The 26,364-nt window shown below is 45.5% G+C and overlaps 1 protein-coding gene across 1 annotated transcript; it reads left to right on the forward strand.

The window, feature by feature from the left end:
• Positions 1-25,021, forward strand: LOC139061000 (serine/threonine-protein kinase haspin-like). Its single transcript, XM_070540378.1, has 12 exons — positions 1-180; positions 1,897-2,062; positions 4,989-5,113; positions 6,925-7,368; positions 10,288-10,558; positions 10,979-11,134; positions 13,534-13,596; positions 16,268-16,359; positions 17,436-17,509; positions 19,103-19,349; positions 22,992-23,085; positions 24,166-25,021. Exons 1-12 carry the CDS (start codon positions 21-23, stop codon positions 24,455-24,457), a joined length of 2,184 nt encoding a protein of 727 aa, XP_070396479.1. The 5' UTR covers positions 1-20; the 3' UTR covers positions 24,458-25,021.
• The last annotated feature ends 1,343 nt before the right edge of the window (positions 25,022-26,364 follow it).

Consider the following 26,364-nt stretch of genomic DNA (forward strand, 5'->3'; position numbering starts at 1 on the left):
ACCAGTACGCACCCACCGCCATGGTTCTGTGGTTCATTGCTGCCAGTACGATATTGGGCGTGGTCTTCCTAGGCCTCTACAAGCAGGACTGGCCACTGTGGCCTTTGGGACTCGGTCAGCGGAGCTCCGACGACGACTTCTACGGCGCGCCACCGCTGCTGGTGCACAAGCGCGATCCTCGTAAGCTGCCACGAAAGTCTCGATTGGACATCGCTTAGGACGCATTAAGTAAACGTACGGGCGCGTGCGGGTTCGTCATTGTAAGGTGCGTGGGCAAATGAGCGTAGCACTGTGAGACTTCCTTCATTGCTCTCTACGGCTTCCAATGTGTTTGCAATGAAGCTTTTGTCGTTTTCGAAGACATCTACTTAAGGTATCGATACCGTGGCCGAGACATGAAGTATATTTCGAATCTTGCTCAATGATTTAATCTTGTCGCCATCCTCCTCTCCCCACCTCTCCCCTGCAGCACTACTAGTCTCACTCGGGAGCCAGGCAACAGTGCGCACGCATCCTGCATTCGGTGTATGTTATCAGATGCGTTATCACAGGGAATAAGTTTCCAGCACACCATATTTACTATCCCAACCCACGCTAACATAACATATACGCTAATCTCACTTAAACTAATCTTATTATACCTTGGTCCAACTTTGTGATTTCGACGTACCCAGTGCCTCAGTGGTTGGTATGTCGTTTGACGGCCGAGATGGTATTGATAAGCGTATCGAAATAGTTAAAGGGTCTCTTAAGATCTGGTACGAGGTGAACGGCGCCTACTCTTCCTCCTATCGTTCTGCTCTTTCTCGTCGTCACTGCTCACTACTAGGCGTCTTTAGTCTTTTGTAATCAACCGGGGTCATTACAAGCCGTCGTTAGACACGTTGGTCATATCATAGTTATTACAAGTAATTTAAGTCATTAGTGGTCATTACTAAGCATTTTTAGTCATTTCTAATGAATTGTAGTCACTACAAGTTGTCGTGAGTCATACTGGTCAATTCGTAGTCATTACTAGTCATTGCAAGTTATTTCACTCATTACCAGTCATTACTTCTCACTACTAAGCATTTTAGTCATTTGTAATCAATCGAGGTGATTACAAGCTATCGTTAGACGTGTTGGTCATATCATAGTCATCAGTAGTCATTACAAGTCATTTCAGTCATTATGTCACAAATATCCCATCCTCGTCGCTAGTGTCACGATCCACCCCGGGTCGTGAACAAGGGAGGGCTTGTGGCACCCTCCGATAGACGGACTCTCCGCAGCGTCGTGGTGCTGAACGATGACTGACCGGCGAGCAGCCATGCTCGTCGGTGTTTATTGTGGTGCGGTGACCAATGTTGCCTGCCGAGCTTTAGCAGGCCACCGAGCTTGGCGAGCGAACCAAGATTATGCCCGAGGGGGTGTCACATACTTGCTACACATTATTAGTCATTACTGGTCTTTACTAAGCATGTTTAGTCATTTCCAGTCAAATGTCGTTACAATTCATCGTTCGAAATATTGGTAGTTTGTAGTCATTAGTAATCATTACAAGGCATTAATAGTTATTATTAGTCATTACTACTAATTATTAACCTCTACTGATATATTCTAACGTTAGCATTCACTAACTGTCACTATCAATCATTTTTCATAGTGTAATGTCATCATATTGCGTGATGACGCTTCGGCGAACACTTGGGTGGTCAGGTCTGCCGACACAAACATCGCCGTGAGCCTAGAAAGGCTTTCGCCTTAAAAACTGTTTGTCACAAAAACCATTCAGTACACTTTCAGGAAGGCGAGCAGTGATTGCCACACTGAAGAATCTCCGCCAGTGCATTTGAAGGTGGCGTTCCTTTCAGCTCCAGCCACGCAGAAGATTTCTCTCTTGCCTGTTCTCCGCAGCGCGTCCAGTCCTCGACGACGTTCACGCGGTCATCGAACGAGTCGACACACAGCGCTACCAGAGCGTAAAGCAGGCTCTCCAGGTGGCCCGTGTTGCACGCGACAGCATCCCTGCGGAGTTGCTCATCATCATAATAGCGCTGGTGCTCGGCGTCATCTACAAGAGGTCAGCGAGTGATATTATCTATTGCTTCCCCATTTATTGTTTCACGGGCGGCCCGTCGAAGGTTTACGGAAGTCAAAAGGGTAGAAAAGTGGAGTAGATTGTAGATATTCGTGGTTAAGCGACAATCTTAACTGTCTAGTTATTTTTCTTTTGCTTGATTTTTTGGCTCTCTTAGCCATAAATACCGAAGGAGATTGCTAGACGAGGAAAAAGGGTGTCGCATTAGGCAACCGCCGAGATGAAACTACAAAGAAGAGGTGTGCTACTAACTTTAATAAAGACAGAATCACTACGCAAAGTTTATTGAGAGAATATAGCTTTGTGCCTGCTTCTGAGAGGATATCGCAGGGTGAAGCGTAGGTTTGCTCATTTTACTCCTATCTACAGCAGAGCCAAAGCCCCACGATTCTTGAAATAAGCATTTCGCCGTTATAATTTTAAACATCCCACTCTACATCTTCTCATTCTATAGCTCGTTACTTGCTGGAGCATTGTGTAATGTAAAGGCGGCATCGTGCAAGCGGAGAATAAGGTTAAGATATTCCAGATGAGGCAAAAGTAAGCGAAAAATATACAATCCAAGAGGAAAAACGAATCAGGTATAGAAAATTTCCGCAGATCCAACGCAACTATAGAAATCTACGTGGAGTGGTTACTTAAAGGCTATAAAACTACGTGCAGTGCATATACTGTTTTTTATTGTCATTTGTATACCGTATATTCTCACGCCATAATAATGTGTTTAATGAAGCAGCAGCAGCAGCATTGGAAGCGGTGGCGGTGGCAACCGCAGCAGCAGCAGCAGTTGCAGGTAACAGTAACAGTACCATATGCAGCAGCAGCAGCAGCCACCGCCGCTGCCGCCACGGTTAGTAAATGCCGGCGAAGGTTCCCTCGCTTCAGAAATCTCCTCAGTTCCCCGCAAACGTTTAGCAAGTCGCATCTCTCTCACAGAGAGTAGTCACCTCTTCTCCTATTACAGAAGTTTTTATGGCTTGTTAGAAGGCAGCGATGACGGCGAGGTGGACCTTAAGCACATTGCCCGTCTACCGTTTCAGGCGTGAGTGTACCTCGATAACAGCGATGCCGGTCAGGGTAGAGACACCCTTTCATCCAGTTACCCAGTCCTTGCCGCCATTCGAAAGCGCCAGAGCCTGACTGGTTTCTTCTGGCGTGGTCATGTACTGCCATGGCTGCCTGCCGGATGCCTTTCGTAGCCATGCTCCGGGCTATCCTTGTCTCTCTCTGTATGTGCATGCATGTGTGCCTATTTGAATGTGCGCCTTTTTTATATGTGCGCCTCTGTGTGTGCGTGTATGTGTTTATGAAAGTGTTTTTGTGTGTGTGCATGCGGGTCTTTGTGCAGGCTTGTTTTTGTGAGTGCGTTTGCACATTTGTTGGTGTGCGCGCGTGCTATTAAGGTGCATGTCAGCGTTTGTGCATGCGCGTGTTTATATTTGTGCATCCATGTGTGCGTGTATACAAGTATGTGTGTGTATTTGTTCACGTGTGGGTGCATGTTCATGCATGTTTGTGCATGTAACTGTATGTGCGCATACATATTCGATATGGCCTCTAGAGTTTGACGTGCGAGAAACCTTCAAAATTGGTGCTGTCGCTTCCGAGATGAAACCTTTCTCCATTCACATGGACTTAGATGAGTGTCTGAATAAATCGTCCTCTTGAATGTCGAATTTTCGCTTGAAACTTTGTTGCGTATATATTAAGAAGCCGAATACTTTCTTTGAACAAATTTCAACTGGTGACATACTTTTCCCGGGGCAAATGTGGACGATGTCGACAAAATCGCAAAGGCTTTCCTACAGGCTCCAAGGCGGCGTTGTAGAGGTGAAACCAAAATGGTGCCAGTGGACGCTGTGTCCCCACCTTAAAAGTTGGGCCTGCTATGGCGGTATTGTATGAGGCGTAACTAGGGTCTGTACGCACGGTTATGATCAATCTGTCAGATGTGAGAGAAATTCAGGCATACGTTCCCATGATAACATGATTTGCCTCTTCCCATAAAAGTGTGTTATGATAAGCCTGGACATCGACCGGTCGAGTGTGAGAAGCGTTCAAGCGGGCGTCCTTATGCCGACATAATTGCCCTCTTTTCCGAAACAACGTCACCCCTATTATTCCTCGAGCAGACGCAAAGGGAATGACGAAAAGAAAAGCCGAAGGAGAGGAGGTCGTCGACGGCAGAACCTGACGAAAGCATCAATACTTCCGCAGGTTCCGAAGAAGACAGTGACGATAAGACCGCAAGGTGTAATTTAAGGCCATCCTGGCCACCGCGCTAATCAGAACCGCTCGAGACTGGGAAGTCACAGCCACGTACCAGTGAAGTGAATACACCCTTCTCTACTTTTTTTTTTATCCTAACGATGGCCAGCTTCGTCGTCGTTTCCCTATTCTTACGGTGAAGACCCACCTCGCCCGGTCGAGATGGTATCGACACCCTAACGTAGCTTGGTAGCGATTCTATAGCGTGCGTTGCGCCACTCGTAAGCGCAATCTTGGGTCACAGTACGCTCAAGGAGCATGGATCTTAAATCGAACACCTCGAAGTGCTTAAGTACAACTATCATAGTGAAGTCCTTGATTATTTCTGCCGTTTTATGCGACATTTTTTTTTTATTAGCAGAAGCGAGATTACAGGGTGGTTTTACCAAAACTAGAAATAGTGTGTGCTTAAAAAGAAACCAAATAAATCGAATGAAAAAAAAACGGCGTTTAACATGTTTTCTTTATTCTGTGGTTATGGGTGGCCGTTTCCGCGTTCCTTAACATTATAGGAAGGTTTGCCACTTGTTTCTTTTTGGTATTAAAATAATTTGGTATTAAAAATACCAAATTATTTTGGTATTTTTTTCTTTAACCCACGCCCCCACGCAATCATTCCTTATCTCTTCTGCATTCACAGTTGCTGTCGTCGCAAGCGAAGAAGACCGTCGTCGAAAACATCCTTTACTTCCGATGCGTCATGTCGCAGCAGCTTGACCCTGCATGACCTGTTCGGCGACGGGTGGCTGAGAAGCCTAGAACAAGGTATGCAAAGGAGCTTAATTAAACGGACACCAAAGTGAAAGGTTCCGTCAGCTTAGATTGATAGTCGTCTTTCTAAGCTTCATTTTTTTTGTTCATTTGGCGGCAATGAGTTTGTTGCCCCAGAAGAAATAATTATACACGAAACATTAAACTTCTTGAATTGCGCGATGAAACACAAGCGCCTGCAGCTTAATGTGACTTCACAAATTTGAAAGTATCTTCTAGTACGCGGGCGTTTGTGGTGCAGTTAGAGCCATCAAAACTTGCTAAGTGCAATCTTTGACACTTTTATCACGGAGTGTGCTTCATCTTTACTGACAAACAATTAACTAGAGAAGAGGAGACGCTGTGAAAATCCATGAAATCATGGTGATTTATGGCAGGAACTTCAAAGTTGCTTCCCCACTTGTATTTCGTCACTGCATCTTTAGTGGTTTACCAAGTCACTTCTCAAAGTAATACTAGCCGGTTTGATATTGCCGGAACTTAGTTTCTCGTAGCCGTCGGCGCCGGCTACGAGAGAAGCAGTGATCGAGTTACGTGGTGCGTGGTCGTTTCGTGTATCCTCTAGATTGGCCTTGCGGTAACCCATCTGCCGTAATGTTGGGATAGCGCTTCTGTATATTGTAGAAAAAAACTGGAAAGCAACACTTTCTATGCAATAAATAAAGGATTGCAGCAAAACACAGGTACAAGTTTGAGAACTTCTTTGGTAGTCAGCACAAGAAGATGTCACTAATTCATTAGTTTCAGAGGGAAAGAAAAGCACTTGAGTTTATAAGAAGTTGTATTGATGAAAAAAAAGCACTTTCCAAACCTTCATATGCATGAACTGAGCTGTCTGCTATGCTGGTACACTAATTTGATGTTGCCTTTATTAACAGCAGACCATGCTGCATATCTGGATTTCTAATTCCCTAAGGTACTGATAGCTTGCTATTTTCCTATGCAATGCAATGATAGGAGGCTCCGGAGCAGGTGCATAGCCGCACTTTCTTGCCCAAAATTTATAAACAAAAAAATTGGTGAAACAGTTCCCAATATTGGATGTTCTATTCACTAATGAGATTTTTTTAGATTCGAAAGCATCCAATGGCTCATTGAACAAAAAAGCCGTCATCTGCAGCACCGAAACCACACTTCATATTCATATTGGCTGCGACGCCACGTCACGACCACGCCTCGACAGAGCAGAGAGAGGGAAAGGGAACACCTGCTGCAGGAGTAGCGCGCCATGTGCTGCGCGAGGATATAGGGCCTCACCGCGACCCACGTCACCCTCGCCCTCGCGAACCTTTCTAATCCGTGCGTACCTTTAACCCGAAGCTCTCGCCTGCGTTGTAACCGCGCCTCCGTAAGGCGAAATGAAAAGTCGCCAAGAGTCGCAAGGTGCTCGCATGCCCGAGAGGAGTTCATAAGTCAAATGACCGCTCATCGGCGTTCTATTGGACATTATTCCTTTCACAATCACAACTCAGAAAAAGTGCTTAGGTACCCGCGGATTTTTTTCTTAATTTCATTCGATATTCCGTTCGAAATTGATTCGAAGTCTACTGTTCGGTATTCAGCCCACCTCCCCTAACCTACAACTCACATCACCACACTCTTTACGGAAGTGACGGTGTGATTTATAGACAGAAAGCGCCCTTAAGGGTGCAAATCAGTGCATATGCAAATGTCACGTTCTTTCTTAATTTTTTAAACGCACCGCAACTCTCCTTCAGAGACACGTTGGTATCAGGTACGCGTTGTACCACGTTTGAAACCTTAAGTCGGAGTGCCCCCCCCCCCCCCCCCTGTTCTCAATGCAGCGATCCACAACAGTTTCACCGAGCAGGAGCCGACTGCTGCTGACAAGATCCAGGAGTGGCCCCTGGCCGTCACGCAGCGCCATCTGCAAGGTGACCAGCCTTACAAGCGCGAGTGCTTTGCTGCGAGGCTTAGTGAAGCCGACGAACGTGGTTTTAGAGCTGGACAGGAAGGGCTGCGTTCGAGGGACAGGTCCCGCAATTTTTCAGCCAGCGACAAAGCTGCTGCTAATCGAAGAGACGGCAGCGAAGTTGGGGGAAACGTTGCGGAAGACCTGTGCTACCACACTACTTCTCCGCAATGGAGGAGTAAAGACAACGCCGAGGAAATTACAGAACTCTTAGACTACGGCGATGAAGACCAGCCCTTACTGGAGTCGTCCGACGACTCTTCCGACCACGAAGGCAGCAACGGTGAGAAGCGACGCTCTGGAGTTTGTGATGATGGTAAGCGTTAGGCAGTTCCTTTTTCATTCCAATCGTGTACTATTTATTGGTCACCGACTTGGTTATATGTTTCGGTGACGTGTGCACGAAATTTTTTATTCATTTTATCTTAGTTTTATTTAAACTCGTATTCGTTACGTTTCAAACTGCAGTAATTATCTCAACAATCCTGCCAATTGTAACTGAGCATCTGGAACATAATTGTTGGTGATTTGTACTTCTAATAATTCACAGGAAAAGTAGTATCGGAAATAAATGATGCGTCCCGTTCCTTCAATATCATTCATCTTCATCGACAGCCAAGAAACCGAAAATAGCTGAGAATATTTTTTTACGGCAAACATGTGAGATAAGTGGCAGACACGTCAAAACAGGAAGAAACTGGAAAATGCAATCTATGGAGAACACTCGCAACTAAATGGCGTAATGGCAATAAACATTTACGCAGGCATAAAAAGAAACAAAAGATGTGTTACAAGTATTTAGATCACGAAAAAAAACTGCGATCACAAACCACCAGTTAGTTTACTCGGAATGGGAACTTCTCGGCGCTGTTTCTTGTAATTACTTCTTCGAAGGAGGATAAATTAAGGTAACAAGATTATCCGTGTGGTTGCGGACAAAGTGAAATTGCAAGTTTATAACCATTCTGATGCTGGGCATGAGATAAGTAGTTGAAGGCTACTGTACGTTAACCGGGCGTATCATTTGGGACAGTTGACAGGGAAAAAGAAAGGCTAGCCGTGAAGCCCGTCCGGGTCCTGTTGCATGAAGAATTGGGAACGCACCAACATCATCGTTTCTGATGTGCAATCCATTGGGTCCCTCGCCAAACAGCTGCTACATATTAGCATCACAACCAATTGGGCACTTCGAGTGTGCTTTGGGTCTTCACTTGCTGTCTTCGAAACCTTGCAATCGTGTTCTGATACTTCGAAATTTGCCCATGAATATGGATGATTTCTTTTGGCTGTGGAGTGTATTTTGAGAGAGGAATAGTGTAGATTCCTCCAATACGTAGAATGACAGTCGCAAAAGGTAAACAATGCTGCAGCTTTCAAAGTTGTGAATGTAGATCCTCCTTCGTGTCAAGCGTATTTTTCTGCATCTGGAGCAGCGACGGCCTCTGGTATTAAAGCATGTCATCAAAAAGAGTGACTGTCAAAGAAGCACTGTTATAGATCTTACGAAAGAAGCACCTTTCTGTGGTAAGGACTCCATACAGGATTAGAACATGCAATCACGAATCCTCCGCCCAATTCAGCACAGCGAACAATGTTCGAGCGGACATAGCTTGGTACAGATGGTGAAACGCGCGCATTATTGCCATACTCCAAATATTGCACGCGCATCACTTTAGCAACAGTTCTTTTGAAAACCTGGTACTTCAAAATGCTTCGTTGCACTCACCTTCTTGAATAAATCAACATAAAGCTATCTTCACTGAAAGGCATGTGTTGATAGGCTGCACTTCTTAACGAACAATTTTATATTAATTTCTGTTCGAGCTGCGTCACTGTTTCGAATGTGCCTCGCAGCTCGGATGCGGCCACGTTATCACTGTCATCACCACCCACTGTGACGCACGATAGAAAAAACGAATGCAAAATTAAATTCAACGTTACAAACGGGCAGCAGCTCTTAATGGCTTCAAAAGCACCATGAGCACTCCATCACTCGTTCATGAGGCTAACAGTGACACAATGAAATGTGAAGTAAGCCTTTACAAACTTGCAAAAGAACTGCTTGCGGCCTTACCATGAGACGGTGACGATACAGTAGTGTCAGACGCAGGCAGAACAACGCAACAACGACCCCCGGGCTTTTTTACAGGGAAACAACGTAGCGTGCCCGGCGACAAGCTCTGCAGGGGTTTAGCACGTGCAAGTTCGTGCCGCTTGTCAAGCTGCTAGCTATGGGCGTAGCCATAGCCATAGCTGCAGTCATAGCTAGCCCTTCAGCTAGCGACGAAGTGGCTGCAACCACCTCATCGGGAAAGTAGCGCCACCTACCGGAATCGGGGAACATCCAGCGCGGCCGTGCAACGGCTCGAGTGGCCACTTTTATTGTTTGCAATGTCACTTGAGGAGAGCCCGTCGCTCATCAGCATATAGTAGCGATATCGGATGATTGTGTCATGTTCTCGAATCTGCACCACCACCTTGGCTTCCGTCTAAAAAAAATTCAACGACAAATGCATAAAAGCGGCCAGACGACAGTAGCTTTCATCCCATATGACGACTGCCAACTGCCATTGATGTCGATGCTCCCCATATGGTACACGATGACGACACGTTGAATTTCCGCACGTAAAAGCCAGGAACCTATGAAGGTCACAAAGATGATAGATGTGACTTGTTTTTAGGTTCAGTTAAATTGCGTTGCACAATGTTGGTCGAAATGAAGAATGGCAGACGGAACAAGAGCAAGAACGTGCGGGAACTACCAATTGTAGTACAGGTTTTTGAAAACAACCGTTTAGGTAGACGTGGAAAGGAGACACGATATAACAAAACACAAAGATGATCACGTGATGAAAGCCAATACAAAGCAATTCAGAAATACAATCATAAAACTAACTCCTAACTTAATCAAATTGCTTTTAGCGGTACCGATGGGTCTCGAACTTTGACTTGCACCGAAGCTGCTCTTTAACTGAATTTGCACCCCATAAGTTTACGTAAAGTGAGGCACGCAGTAAGGCGGGGGGGAGTGGGGGGCGGCAATGAATGCATGGTTCACGAGCGTATTTTGTGTTCCGCCCCCCAACGAAATGCTTCCGAGCGCCGGGGTCAAACCAGCGAGCTCTTGTTCCGCAGCGTATGCTAAATCAATTGAGAGAGCGCGGCAGGTGGTTGGGGGGGGGGGAGGGGGCATAAATACTCGAATTACCTTTTGCGCCTCACCCGATATGCGCAGACCGCTCCGACGTGAACAACAGTGGCCTCTCGGAAGAGACGGCCTACATGGATCTACCGAAGTCCGAGCGGTCATCCGAAGCCGCGAGCATCTGCTCATCGGGCAATGCAGCCCAAAAGGAGTGGCTCTCTGTGGCCGCCGCGGTCGATCCTTTCGCCACGAGTACTCCTCTGCCGTCGCAGCAGCTGCGACCTCATAACTTATTCGGCCAGCTACTCGAGGCCTGCAGGCAGCCGGAACCCTTATCATTTTCCGCCGTCCTGAAGGAACTGTGAGTCTGCGTAGCATTGGAAGTACTTAGACGTACGAGTGACCCGAAAACTTCAGTTTAGCGGCCGTTCTGCAGTGGTAACTAAATTGACACTAAACCAATATCAGCGAATAAAACGCCGATGCACTAGATTCTGGCAAATATTTCAACTCTATAAGCAACTTAACGTCGTTATGAAACGAGTGCGTCAGCAGGGAGGCGTGTCAGTGGATTAGAGAAAGAACGCTAAACGAACACAGAGATAATGACATATCGTAAATGCACAGCATTTAGTTTTCCAATAGAATAGTACAGTTTATTGTCCTGGGATGGGGAGCTTTTTTTTTTCGGAAGCTGGCCACACTCGACCACTGTGGTCACGATTGACAAGGAAAGGAGTGATGCTCGTGTGCGAGTAAACACGCTGGTTAAACGTTGCAGTTGCGTGGACACGTGCGTGAAGCTACACGAGAGTGAGTACGCGGACATCTTCGTCGCGTCCACGGTGCGCGGGGACACCATGGTGTTCAAGGTATACGACTGTGCGCGCATCAGGAAATACATGCGGTGCCTTATCAACGAGGTCAGGATTGGCTGGTGAGTCGCTGTATAATTTTCCCGCTCCGGGCTTTTGCATAAACTAACATTGATGTGCCATTTCCGATTGGACATTTTTTTTTCTTTTGCGTTAAACGCAAGTAGCAAACCTCCAGCTCCCTACACCCGCCTCTCCCCATAAGAATACTGATATAGTAAAATAACTTACTCCCCCGCCGTGGTTGCTCAGTGGCTATGGTGTTAGGCTGCTGAGCACAAGGTCGCGGGATCGAATCCCGGCCACGGAGGCCGAATTTCGATGGGGGTGAAATGCGAAAACACTCGTGTACTTAGATTTAGGCGCACCTTAAAGAACCACAGGCGGTCCAAATTTCCGGAGTCCTCCACTACGGCGTGTCTCATAATCATAAAGTGGTTTTGGCACGTAAAACCCACAAGAAAAAAAAAAATGACTTCCTCAAATTGCACCTCCGTTATTTTCCGTACTGGTAATGCTTGTGCAGCCCAAAGTAGCTCCACCAAAACGAGCCATGCAATGCGAAGCGAGCGCCAGAACCTCGGGATTTACCTGCTCACACGTGACAGCCGTCTGGGTGGCGACGACACTACACCTCCCGAGACAAAGAAACGGAAACATATTGGCATGTGGCTTCCCAGTGTGTTTTCTTTCATGTTTTCCACGTCCAGAATAATCCATCACGCATAAAATGCAAAGTTGTCAACATCTAGTCAGTTTGTCTAAGCATTATCAACGCGGGAAGGCCACTGTAACGCATAATATCACCCAAGCATCACGCTTCTAATGATAGGAAAAGATAACCTTGAAAACCAGCATGTTTCCGTACTTCATTGTTTTATACGGTGACGCTTTGTTTCCTTATCTTTACGGGATATGGTGTGATTCGTTCGTTCTTTTGGTTCGATCGCACGGCAAAAGCTGCCGCTCACTTAAAAAAAAAAGCCACTGTTTCGCCCGAAAAGCGAAGCATCGATTGCGAAAGGAAATTAGCATACAGCAATACGAAACAACGTTAGTAGGTTTATCAGTAGTATAAGATTAGAAACATTTGTTTACACACTAAATTAACTAGCATGGTGTCAGCGCGAACAGGCTAACTCGCACAAATCACGCTCGATGACCGCTGACATTCGCTTTCATAACGCTGGCGCCAGATAGCGCGGCAGCTGCAGCAGCTGGCGACGTGGCCTACGCGCTATGCTTCAAAAAGAAATTATCGGCGAGAACATAGCACGCACGAACATATAAGCCGTCTGCAGATCGCTTTCAAGGTACGGCATGCGTGAAGTACGCAGTTCCTGGTAGAGTAGAAGCCGCCCCTGCCACCCACGCTGCCTCCCCGCTTAAGGGCACATTCACACCGGCGACTGACAGTGGTCGCGCGACCAAGTTGGTCGTAAAGCGACCAGTCGCAAACGGTCGCAAACGGTCGCCTTTCTTGAAAAGCGACCATTTTGGGCCAGTCGCTCTCTGCGCGATTTTTCAGTCGCGCGACCGTGGTCGCAAAACTGATAAACCAATCAGCGGCGCACCGGAAGTGATCTTTCGTGTGTCTACATCCGGCCTCCTCCGGCGTCGCGTTCAAATTGCGCGTAGATTCCGAGAGTTCTCGCTGAGAACGATAATCTCCGGGATTGCGACTTGCGGGTCGCGCTCAGCTGGGCTTGCCGGTGTGAACATCAGTCGCGTTCGGTCGCTTTTCGATTGCGAGTCGCAAATGGTCGCGCGACCTCCACAAGTCGCCGGTGTGAATGTGCCCTAAGCCGCGATTGTCAGTTCCCCTCGCGTACTTTCATTCGCACGTACATCATAAAGCGTGTGGTCGCGGTGTTATTGCCATTGCACACTATACGGAACGCCACGGCGACGGCAACGGCAAAAATGCGACTGGAATGTCCATATAATTGCAATAGCAATAATATTACAAGGATTGTATGACTTATTTTTCTAGTGAAGAAGCTCGAGGCTTGATTAGACCACACACGCATGCATATAACGACAAATTAACTTGTCCTTATGTAGTGCAGGCTTGCACTTTTATACGCTTTTCGAGTGCGCCGAGTCGCATAACTACATCAGTGTTGATATTTGACCTTGTTGGTGTAACTTATTGAGGTTCTTTCATGTAGCGAAAATAGCATAACGACGTAGAGGAGAAAACAGACACACACAGGCGCTATGTGTGTGTCTGTTTGTTCCTCTACGTCCTTGTGCTATTTACGCTACAGGAAAAATTGCATAACTACACTTTACTCGTAGAAGTGAGAGCGAACACTCTGCTAGCTGAAACAAAGGTAGTTTCTTTTTGATTGCTCGAAAAATTGTACTCAGTTGCTGGACCCGAACTTGTTTGATGTAATTCGCCACGGATTAGGTTGTCCACTAAATTATGCTCCTTAATGTCCCTTCATCCCTACAGGTTCCTCACAAAGTTGGCTGAAGGGCTAGAAAATCAAACAAGAGGCTTCCCTCAGCTCCGTCTGTAAGTTTACGACAAAGTGCACAGGGCGAAATTAGCATTGAAAGTACAGTACAAGGTTCTAATAAACCGTCTACTCATTTTGGTAGGTTGCGTTTTGAAAACTGTTTAGATTGCTTGAGTGCAGTAATACTAATAATTAGAAAAATAACGACAAGTCTTTCCGTTTTAGGGATACTATTAGAGAATATGAAATGAAGAGCACGTTTCCGGCTTTCAAATTTCGTTCCCGAGCCGTGGCACTTGTGACGTCACGGTAACGTCACGGATTCGACGACGTTTTCGCATGTTTATGACATTTTGTGTGCCTTTTAGTGCATCATACCTTTTAAGCTAAGTAGTGTATTTTTTATGGATATGCAAGTCACTAGTTTTACTGCAACCGCCATCAACACTTCTGATGTCACGGTGAGAGGTACCGTAAATGTTGTGGTTATGTTGATTCCGGGCTTCTGCTTTTGCTCGTTCTACGCCATAACAAACCTTTCTGTGGAATACTTCGCCGTTACAGATGTTCACGCTAGCTCGACGTAATATTCCTCTTGATGATTAAATTATTTAAAGGTCGCTGACCACGAAGTTAAGCAGCATTAGTAGATTAACTTTTCTTTATTACCTAAAGTGTTATCCATACGATTCGAGCAGGCTTAGGAAGGCTAAGTAATGTGGAGAAGCGACGGCCAGTTGGCGATATCATCTTGGCTTCCACGCACTAACTGATACCTCTGCGACACGGGCACAGAAAATAACATTAACTGGCTAATGCCTTAAACATTAATGATATTCGCGAGGTGCCACATGGACATGCTTAGTGGCATTAAAGTTTAATGCCATTCGCGACATAGTGCATTCTCGTAACTCACTTGGCCATCAAATGCGTACTTTCTATTCCAGAGTCTCTACATTCTGGCGGGACTAAACAGATTCTTAGTGAATAACAATTAATATATTATTCACTTTAAAAAATTGCTCTTTCTCGCGGCATAGTGCGTTCTTGAAATTATTACAACTCACTTGACCATCGAATGCGTACTCTCGTTTACCATGTCCCCACCATGGCCGTAGCGATCATATTCTCACGATATTAAGCAAACATGTAGATAAAAACAACTAATATAGTCTTCACTTCTTTAAAAGGAGCTCATCATTTTCGTATAGATCAGCAGGCGATCTTGCTGCTACGCACGGCTAGAGCACTAATCGTGAGCGCGTTAGCCAGGAGAAGCTGTTCGATTGCACAGCGGCTGCTCCTTGCCGTTTGCCTCATAATGAAGCCTTCGAATTTCTCGACGATGTTTGGCTCGAAGAAGCACATAGGCCAGGACAAACTGGAACACATGGTCAAATTCTTCAGCATTGCTGCTTGAGAGCTTTGAAGATGTGAGCGCTATTTTTACAATTTCAATGATTTGGCTATGCTATGCATTGGCCGTCGAGCTAGCTTTGGCTTCAAACAGTTTACGGCTGGGTGCAACAATGAAATTTCTGAAGTAAACTACATACAATATGCCGATTAACATTTCTCGTGCCATTTCTTAAACATCTGCTCCCTAGATAACTGTTCTTTATTATATTACGATTGACAAGCAAATTAAGCGTTTCACTGCAGCTATCGCCATGGCACCGCTTAATGTCATTAAGTATGCGCGTGTAGCAGCGATCGAAATAAAATGAGATTAAGAAACTTAAGGCCTCAAACCTTTAATGACATTAACCTCGCCTGCGTGACACAGGTATTACACAATGTTCCGAATTGTGAGTGTGTTCCTCCATTTGATTGCTAATTGATAAACGAACAAATAATTGTTTTCCAATATAGGGGAAGACTGCAAACAGCGAGTTTAGATAAAGTATCGTGCTTTACATTAACGACCACACAAAAATTTACCTTGCAATCGATGACGTATTACGGACATGCTCGGCTGTAGGGAAATGTAAATTTCAAAACGATGAAATTTGGCCTCCAATATCCGTTCCTGTGAACCACTCTTGTTTTTTTTTCCGCATGAATGAGAATAGAGTTTTGAAAGAATGCTTCGCGTGTCTAAAGCGATTATGTTGTGGTTCTATAGCGTGTCCTTAGCTGACTGCATCTCTATGAGAGACCCTTGTTTGTTCAAATCATTAGAGAATTGTAGTGGGTCCAGTATTCCGGCATGCGCGGAGGTCTGCCGGTTGAGTGTGGGCTAAAACGTGAACGACCAGGTTAGTGGCGCCAGCTGGTGGCGCAAAGCTGAACTAAACATATGCAGCCAGTTACATATTCTGCTTAGCTACTGGTGTAGATTTTCGACAGCAGCGCGATCGTGTTTACAATTAATCACCTGCCGAAAAATTTGCACCTGCAGTGAAGCATATCACAGTAGGTGACTGCAGTTTCAGTTCTGTTTTTGTCTGGTTGAGCTCTACGCCACCAGGCGGCTGCACCGCTCCGGCTGCTCACGTTTACGCCTCCGCCCATCCGGCAACCTGCCCAAACCAGCCCTGTTTGCCGGAATAGCGCACACGCTAAAAGTCTGTACAGCTAAGTTATCATCTATTAGAACTTCTCCCTCGTTGTTCACCCACTCACTTCTGTAACACCGAAATGCATTGCGAGAAAAGAAACAAAATAAAGCAAACGCTTTACATCCAGAATATTCATTTTACGTTTTTTCCCGGCTATCTTTCACAGGACATGTTGCGTTTGGGACAGCTATCCCGTCCTGCTGGAAAGTGCGTGCACCAGCTACCTGAAGAGGAGAGGGTCGGCAGATTTCAGAGAGTGTGAGCATGCTGTGATTGTTTTCCTTGCAGTATGTCATTTTTCTGTTTAAGGAAAAAAATGACGTTCTCCTTGTCCCCTAAGCAGTTTGTCCTAACTAGTCTATTTGTTCAGTCAAAAGACTGAATTGTCGTTTGGCTCGTCTTATTGACTGCCCAAATGAGGCGGGAACGAAAGACGAAGCATGTGTCTTCACTGGCTTAAAGAATTAATTTCGCGCCTGGTGCAAATTCACCGTACAAGGCAGACGATTAATTTAGGCTTTAGGTGTTCAGTTCTGCACACTGATGCCTGAATGTATTTGCGAAATTAGTTGTCACTGCCTGGGCTCGTGCTGCACACTGACGTTTGCACATTGGACTACTATTGCTTCCAACACGCATTAGAAAGTTGTCGCGGCCGGGCAATACAGAAGCTCCATATGACAAATATGCATTACCGATTTGCGTGAGGTGAATCTAAAATGACGGTAAGCTTTTAAGGACAAACTAGGAGACAGAGACGAGACCAAATAGACACTAGCGCTAACTTTAAATTCGTATTCGTTAACTGAACCTATTTATGTCCAACGTAGGCCGACAAATGCTAACTTTTAAGCGCGGACCATCTGATAGACAATCTAGCTCTTATCGATGCGTCATGGCGATCCTATCGATTCACGCACTTGATTCCCAGGCGATTAATCTCTGCCGCCGCAGTCATTTCTCTAGTCATATTATTGCGAATACATGCTTATAATGAATATTGGACATAAAGAAGGAATTCTCGTGTCAGACGTGGCTTTTTAGCGTGAAGCTTGAATGTGTTGAGGTGAGGTTTCCATAGCGATGGTCATCATGCCACGAAGCCAGAATACAGCCGGGTTAGACTTACCAGCTGAGATGAAGTGCATATTATTATATTAAGTGTCCCATCATACCTGCCACCCTTACTGGAGACACCAACACGACTATCTTCATCATCATATATAACGTACATCGCAGGACGAAGGTCTCTCAACGAAATCTCTCCAGTACGCGCCTACATCAAAATTAAGTTCTTGGGACACTCTCACTGTTTACTAAAATGACACTTTCAGACGGACGAAAGCTGTACTCACCCTACGCCCTCATCTGCATGGAAAACGCTGGTGAACCGCTCTCCAATATTACGGTAAGTTCCGCCATAAAATTATTATCACCTGCCATCCAGATCAAAGCCCATCCTTATAAGTACAAATGCTTGTATGGTAGATTGGTCACAAATGTACGCTATACCACAGATTGCTTCAGTTTTATATCTTCGTACTGGGAACGAAGGACATCAGCCGATTGCAAAAAAAGTAAAATATGCCTTCTATATTTAACCATTCGAAGCCAAAGAAATTATAGGCTAAGACAAGTGTCTTCATTGACAAAACTGTCATGCTTACAGATTAACGCTCAATTTGGTTCTACAAATAAGGTATGGGCGATAAGGTTCGTCAAGTAACGGTCTGACAGTGATTCTATCTCGCTGTCATCAGTTGCTCGTACCGAAAAATTGGAATAAATGGTTGATCGATTGAACATACTTTAGTGTGCGGTTTTCTACGCAGGCAAGCAAAGTGTGGTTGGTTGGCTGGCTCACTCATTTTAGAAACTTTAGTATAGCCTACAAGCACTGGTTATAATTTTCAACTCGGATAACAGTAGTAGTAAAGAGTGTCAGAGAACTCCGTAGGCTTGTTGCTCCGTTGAAGTGAGACAAATTGTATTGTCGATGGTAGCAGATGGCTACATCATTGTATGCTTATCGTAATCATTAACAAAATATTTTGTTGAAGACATGCACAATATTATCAAGCGCGCACGGTTTTCTTTTCTGAAAGCGACCGTTTTTGGCATCACTGTCGTGGTTATCGATTGACGCTCAGCGTTAAGGCGCGCATAATATATTTGGAATTTTTGAAATGTTGTCCCCGATTCAATAGCACAAAATTCTGGTGCAATCCAATTCCGGGAGCGACGCGAATAGAGGTATACATTCTCGAACGAAAGCGAGCAGCAGTCATCACGCCGGATTTTACAATCAGTCATGAATTATTAACCGACGCACTTGTCCCGTGGAGCACATTTCCGACAACCGTGCTCACCGCTATAGTTGTGGTGCTTGTATTGCTAGGCACAAGGTAGCAACAATAACGAATCAATTTCATAACTTGAAATAATTCTGCGGTTTTACTTGCCAAAACACGAGATGATTATGGGGCACACCGTAGTGGGAGGCTCCGGATTAATTTGGAGCACCTGGGTTTCTTCAACGTGTACCTAATGCACAGTACAGAGGCGTTCTTGCATTTCGCCTCCATCGAAACACAGTCATAGCGGCTGGGATTCGATCCCGCGACCTCATGCTTAGCAACGCAACGCCGTGGCCACTGAGCAACCACGGCGGCTCAGCTGCGAACTCAGGCTTTAGGCAGTTCTTTTTTTTAAATTTTTCTCCGTCACTACAAGGTAAACAAAATCATTTCTGTCACATAAATTCAGCGTTTTTCATAGCTGACAGCACAACTCTGGGCCGTACAGCGAGCCGAGGAAGCCGCTTCGAGACAAGGTCTCGGAACCGCGTCCACGGCAGGTGCCCAGACCCACTAAAAAGGCGCCAGACTCAAATCTTGTTGATTTGAAAATAAAAGTTTACGCTCCTCATATATTGCCCTGATCAGCAGCTGATTAAGTCCCAGTTTTGACCACTACCCTGTGCTATCTTGTTCTTCCTCAGATCGGGCAATTCAGCAACGCCATGCAGCTCCGATCCGTGGTCCAGCAGGTGGCGCTAGCGTTAGCGGTCGCTGAGGCCGAGCTGGAGTTTGAGCTCCGGGCCCTGACCCCTGGGCACGTGCTGGTGAGGCCTGCAAGCGATCGCGCAGCGCACTACCGATTCATGAACAATGTCTTGTTCGTCGAGTTGCACGGATGGGAGGCGTGCATCGTGGATTTCGCTGCATCCAGGCTTTGCCCGGGCGGAGGTACGTGCGTGAATGGTTGTTACCAATACAGGGCTGAGCGTGTTTCGAGTAAAGAAAAACATCAAGCAAACCTTTTCATAAAGAAGCTTGTTTGCTTTACTGAAAGCTGCAGACACATTGCATGCGCCAGGTGTGTGCTAAGATTCTATGTTTTATTAGCAGAACAGAGGTTCGCTTACTCTGGCTACTCTGTAGCTCCGAATTCAAGCATGTATACGTGGCCCACCGTTCGAAGTAAGTCGCGGATCCGTCCAAATAATGCTTCCCATTTACCACCCGTCATCGGCTCGCGTGGTTCCAGGTAGGTTCAAATGATCAATGTCATAAGTGCAGGAAACGTGAACTATGCAGCACATGCTGTTGGAGTGCATCGCCACTAAAGGCGTGTACTGCAAGCTTCAATGTTTTTTTCGGTGTAAAACCAACGCTCTCTTTAGGAGAAATCGCAGCGCCTTTTGAGGAATTAACTTTTTGCAATTATTCGTCGTTGAATCGGACTGCTTCTAGAAAGCTTTGTTATGCTCTACTTTGAGTAAAAATGCAATGTTTAACATCATCATTTGCAATTAGGCAGCATCGTTTTAGCGTCAAGATAAATGGCGAACGAGATATTTAAGGAAAAAAAATTATCGCGAGAAATTCTCCATCATAAAAAAGCGACGAACATTCATCTGAGAAAATATTTCAACCGACAACATTCTTGAAAGGAAAGGAAAACCCTCATAAAAGAATGCGTGGATTCTTTTTCTGAGATGGCGCTTGAAGGTTTGCTCACGCAGTCATTTCAGACTGTGGCTGCTGCGTTTATAGTTATTCGTGTTCACTCACTGTAATTTTTGGCAGCAATATATCTAACTTGAAACTGAGCAACTCAAGAGCATTGCAGGTATCTTGTTCGTCGGACATTTGGTACTACACTGTGTTTGCATGAAAAGTTGATTAGAAATTGGTTTGTCTATCAGTTGTAATTGTGATGAACGTGAACGACCTGATGAAGCCAAGACAGACTTAAAAGTAAAGAAGAAGAACGGATTTCAATCGTTGGTGTAAAATTAATGAATGAGTGGTAAATCCGGGACCAACTTTATATTCTTCATCGAGAAAAGAGAAATCAAAGTGGCAGAGAACGCCGCAAAGGTGGCACCCCGTACCCACAACCTCTACATTACGTATTGGGTGGTCTACCAAATGACGAACGTGGTGTCCACTTTTCCTTTCTCTTAGAAATCTTTATGTATGCCGTACTTAACTGGTGAATTTGCAGCGGGCATTAGATGCCTCTTAACTCGGTGTGTGACAACCTCGACTTTTCGAATACAAGTCGAGTGAACTTTGTTACTGAAAAAGTATTCGATATGAGGACTGACTATGCGAAGTTGTCCAATGGTCGTTTTGAGTGCAAATAGACGTAACAGTGCTCACTAGAGGTTGGAGCCAGAAAGGCAGATGCAAGCGGCGACTGTACAGAGCTGACGTGCTGCAGGGGAGCCAGGTTTGCTGCGGAGAGGCGCCGTATGCTGAGCGAAGGCACGGGCTTGGCAACCTCTTCCGAATAACTTCCTGTATATTGATCAGCATGCCTCCACTTCAAGTAGCCTACGAATCCGTTAGATATGTTTAAGCAATAGAATATTTTACTGGAACAATCTCAGCATAGTTGCATCCACAAAAACAACGTGCAACACGGCATCATTGCTCTGTGCTACTTCAATATCAGGTGACGTGCTCTTCCGGCCCATTAAGATTTTTTTGTTGTTGTTGTCAGGGTGTGACAAATACAATGACCTTACAGTTTCTCTTTTACGAGTTGTTCAGTTGCGAACTCCATTTGTGAACGACATTACTTGAGTAAAATGAAATAAGGAACCATACATAATTTTTTCCCACTATTTCTTTTTTTTTTCTCAAGGACATTGCATGCGAATTTAATATTTCACACTGGTTAGAGATCATAAACTTTTGGGTAAACATTCAACGTTCGAAAGTTGTTTGTCATAATACTCGCATTTTATGCGATCTGCATATTTGGCTATTGAACTCCTCTACTAGCCACAGAAGTAAGGTGAAGAAGACGACTGGGGAGAACCGCGGCATTGTTGCAAACACCTCAACAAATATGCAAGTCTATTTGGTCTGTACTTTGAAAGCAAATGCAACAAAATTGCGTACCTTGTCAAAAGGATACTTTCAGTTTGTGTAAATATATGGCAACTTCTATACGCAATCTTGAGTGCGAAGTACGAAGCGATGTATGATGAGACGTAAGCAAATGTGGCCCTTTATGACACCAAAGAAAATAAAAAGTGGTGTCATGCGAATCATTGGAAATGGCGCAATGCTCAGTTGAAAACGAGTGCGCCTATTCGACATGACGTCCGGGATATCGAATGCGATGTGATGAAATTTACGTGATATTCGTGAGCTTTGATGTGCCCGCGTCATTTGCTTAGGCCCTGTTGTGTTGTTTAAGACATTCTATACGAATTGTAGACATTTATCCGCACTGCCGATTTGCCAAGACTCATTCGCTAGCACAAGCTGCTCACGTAAAACTTGCATAACCAAGTAAGCCAAAGTTAAATTTCGTCGCAGCTAACCCGCAAGCTTTCCGCTTCCTTGCTCGACAGCCTTCCATGGCATTTTGCACAGCCACGTCTAGAAACACACCGTATTACAGTTCAAACTACTCGCAACAACTGTTATGGCAGGTGCGAAATAAATCTTAATGTAGCTTGATGCGCACTGTTTTGCCAACTCGCCGTATTTGCACGCTGATGCTCCGATACATTCGTACGTCATCAATTTATAGAGACCGCACCACTACTACCTCGTTCACACAGCACATTTGCACGTGCTACCTGTCGCACGTGCCCTTAAGGCTTATGCTCCGTTTAATACATTGGCAACGCTGCGAAGGCTTCTCTAACTTCTTGCAGTCACGACCAAGAAATAGCGACGCACTGATGAAAGTAGCACATAGGTATGCATCATGTGATTCGACGTGCCAGTAACTTTCATACTCTTGGGTCCCAAATTATGAGGTAAATATTACACGGAATGCGTCCCGGACGCGTACCTATTCGTCACTGAACGCGCAGTGTGACGAGTTTGTGCAGGCGCACCACTTGCGTTCGCGACCAAAACATTCTACGTCACGTGCTGGTTAGCGCCGGGGTGCCCAAATGATACAAATTTTGACGTAATCTCGTGTCCACAAGTTATGGTTGTAATTCATGAATAAGCTATTCTACAGTAAACGTCGCGGTTCAAAAAACAACTGCACCGCGAAGCACTCTTAGTGAGACTTCTCTGACCACACTTCTTGGGTAACTTCCACAGTGCTGCATTCGATAAGCATGAAACGAAGTATAGCCAGCTTCACCACCTGGCTCGTTGTAGGGGGTAGCGGTAACTGTAGAAAAGTAGACGCACATATCGTGAAGCTCTCTAATCTTAGTGTCGCCAATGTAGGATTCACCGATTACACGGCGAGTTGCACCCTGGTAAATGTCACTGTTTAGGGACATGTAATGCAGGCTGGCTGAAAACCGGCAAATAGCGGATCCTAAACACAGAAAGAGTGATGGCGCTGTAGTTCACGGTTGGCTTATTTCTAATTTTCTTCTTATTTTTTGGAAACAGGAGAGATGCCCGTCTACGTTGGCCTGCACGAACTCCCTGACGACAAGTGGAAGGCTGTGGGCGACAGGCTCGCTCTCATCGACAAAGTTATCAGGTGCGATCAAAAATCAAGGCTTATAATTGTTTAACGTTGCATACATATTTGGAAGCAGTCATCTGCCTATTAGAGACACCGCATTGGAGGGCTTAAGGATCACTTGCATTCACGAAGGTGCCGCCTATGTTAGCTACACACACAAAAAAAACCCAATGCTGCTGTTTAATGTTCATACTTCCTAGTCTATTTTATTAGGCGATTTGTTTGCTCAGAAATCGCTTTGAACACAATGCGTTCATCCTTCATTGGGAGCATGCTGAATGTTATGTGTGGTCCTGGTAGTTCGGTTTAAACTCGTAGCCGCATAGGCCAGATTTTCGAGGAAGAGCTTTATTCCGTCGCTCATGGTGCCTTGGTATGTCGGAAGGAATTTGTGAACTCAGCGTGGCAGAAATTAATTTATGGTGCCCGCAGCAACTTCCATCTTATCATAATGATCATTCTAGATGTAGATAGAAAGATAGAACCTCCCCAACGAGTGAAAAAGCTCAAAAAGTCCATTTTAGGTCACAGTAACGCCATTTTGAAGATCGTTCAACGTATGCTAATATTTCATTTGAATTAGGATATGGCCGCTTTTGCCGGAAATTCACTGAGCGGTGGCATGCCCAAGAGTAGAATGCCCTATGCTCATTGAGGGAAAACACGGGGAAGGCGAAAGATGGGCACAGGACGATGAGCAAAACGTGAACAAGGTAAAAGCGGGAGCCTTTGAGCCACTTAATCGATTGGCCAGAAAGATAAATTTCAGAATTGGTGTCTGTGCATGTATTTCATAACTCACAACACTATACATGTAGCGGCTAAGGACCCCGTTGTGTGTAGCTCAAAGAAGTTGGTGTTCAAAAGATGGCGCTGTCGACTACAAGAATATGCGGCTGTCGCATTAAATCATCTCGGCGTCCAAAGCAATGGCCCATTTCTGCTGGTTTTATTCTTTACGTCTGTTATTCGGGCCGAATTCACAGGGAGCCTGCGTCATGTATCGAAGAGCCGTACATAAAGATTGAGGGGAAATTCTACGCACAAGTTTTATCAACGTTTCGGAACATTACAATCTCATTGTCTCGTCCTCAGGCCCGACGCATCCCGCTTCGAGCCTTACACCAACGTCATCTTCCTCCACGACCTGGTTCATGTACTACTGGAAAAGCACAAGCAGATTTTCGCTTACGACATGTCTTCCTGGACAAGCGCCGAGCGGGAAGCTTGGAAGGACCTCTTGCGGTGGTCGGAGGAGATGCCGGTTTTCATCAGCGCAGGAGCTTTTGTAATCGCCCGCATTGTGCCCAGCAATGTGCTCGCCGAGTCTACTCATATGCCAGAGAAACGTAGAACCATTCCAGCCGTTGACTTCCGCGAGGGCTAAACTATTCTGTTGATATCCAGAGAGTTGACGCTAACTAAAGTGGAATGAAACTAGTTTAATGTGTAAAATACCTTTGTTTAGTAAGATACTTTCTTTATTTGGCAAGATTGCTTTGTGGGCGGAGGAGGGGGTTGGCGGTCACGTGATCGTCGATATTGATGCGAAGAATCCGCTTATCATGGCGGCAGGATGAAAATTCATCGCCAACTCGTGAACAGATTCCGGGTATCCTTTAACATAATATTATGTTTACGATATATTCTGGCAAAAGCGTGATTATGACAATGATGCTGATTTTTCCAAAGACTTGAGCAGCGAAATTGAAGAACCCTCAACGGCTATTGCAGTGGAATGAACCCCTGCTGTGACCTGATACACACAAGTATTACCGCATAATGTACCACTTCGCTTCCTGTGTACATTTCTTTTTCGTTAACTCCTCATTCTCGCTCTTTAAAGTAGCAGGCTAAAAACTCGCACTTCTATTGCTGTCTCACAGATTAACATAACCATACAGCTTAAAGGTAATCCTTAAGGAACCAATAAATAAAATTGAGCAGGAGACACCTACGCTTCGTTCTTTTTTGCTTTTTTTATCTAACTGAGCGGTTTGCTAGCGAGACTATTGCAACCTATATTAGTGAAAGAGTTCCCAGCGAAGAGTGTGGCTGATCGAGAAAAAAAGAAGTGTTTGGCTGACAGGGTGACCGGGCCTTTTTTTCTTTGGTGACAGGCATTAAAAGCCTCCAGTGGAATGTGTTTTCGCGTGGAATACGATCATTTATGAGCACGCAGCCGGATGCAAAACGCGTAAAGTGCAAGAAAACCCGACTATAATAACTGCGTATTAGAACCAACACCAAAACAACAACAGGTGGAAGACAAAGCAGTGCAGCGACGAGATGTAAAAAGCAAGGGAAATAAATCTGCGAGTTGAACAGGCGAGCGACGAAACCTCGGTTTCGGAGTTGTGGGCTTCACACCCGTGCTCTTGGGACAAAGGAACGACAACACAGAAGTGCAAACAATCAAAAGTGCATTCATTGCACCTTTCATAGACTAATCCTTGCTAGCCAATTTGCTATCCAAAATATGCCGATGGGCGCGCGAAAAATCGCGAAAGTCCGACTCACCGCGACCGGATAACGAGCGAATATGTTCGCCCATGCTGGACACCAACGCCTGGTCGTGCGCGCGTACGGTCACGCGAACGGTGGCGCGTTCGAGCGATTGTGTTTGTCCGTTCCGAGGTAGGCCTCGCGAGACGGTCTCGCAGACGCATGGATCGGCGCACGCGCAGAGCGTCCGCGCCGCTTTCCGATCCCCGAGTCAAAGAGGAAGAGCCTTCTCCTTTCCGCGCCCAAGTAACTCCGCTGCTACGTAGCGTTAACAAAGCAACACTCCCGCCATCTCTCGCAATGCGCTTCAACCACACCGACTGCCACGGGCACTAGGCCACGCGGCGAAGCCGGATTACAGGAGACGGGAGCTATGCGGGAAAACAACATATCAGGGGACGCGTGAGAATCACGCATCCCCACAGCGTGCAACCCACAGATTCTCGTAGACATGTCAAGCCAATGTTGCGACACGTTTACAAACACCTGTTCATGTAAGTTGGCCTTGTACAGCTGATGGCAAGTTCAAATAATGAACAAGCAGCTCTAATTCAGCCGTTGTATGCAATCGCTCATCACACCATTAAATTTAGAGCTTGACCTAGAGGTGTCCACAATAAAATATATTTGATCTTGAAGCATCTGCAACTCAAAATAAGTACACCTCATGTTAAATCATACTACGATAGTGCTGCAGCATTTTCATGCGAATTATAGTGCAAAAAAGCCGGGAGACAAGGACAAAGTGCACATCCATAAGATGCCACAACATTGGATAAACATAATCCG

Source organism: Dermacentor albipictus, chromosome 6 (assembly GCF_038994185.2).
Source record: "Dermacentor albipictus isolate Rhodes 1998 colony chromosome 6, USDA_Dalb.pri_finalv2, whole genome shotgun sequence".
Classification (NCBI taxonomy): domain Eukaryota; kingdom Metazoa; phylum Arthropoda; class Arachnida; order Ixodida; family Ixodidae; genus Dermacentor; species Dermacentor albipictus.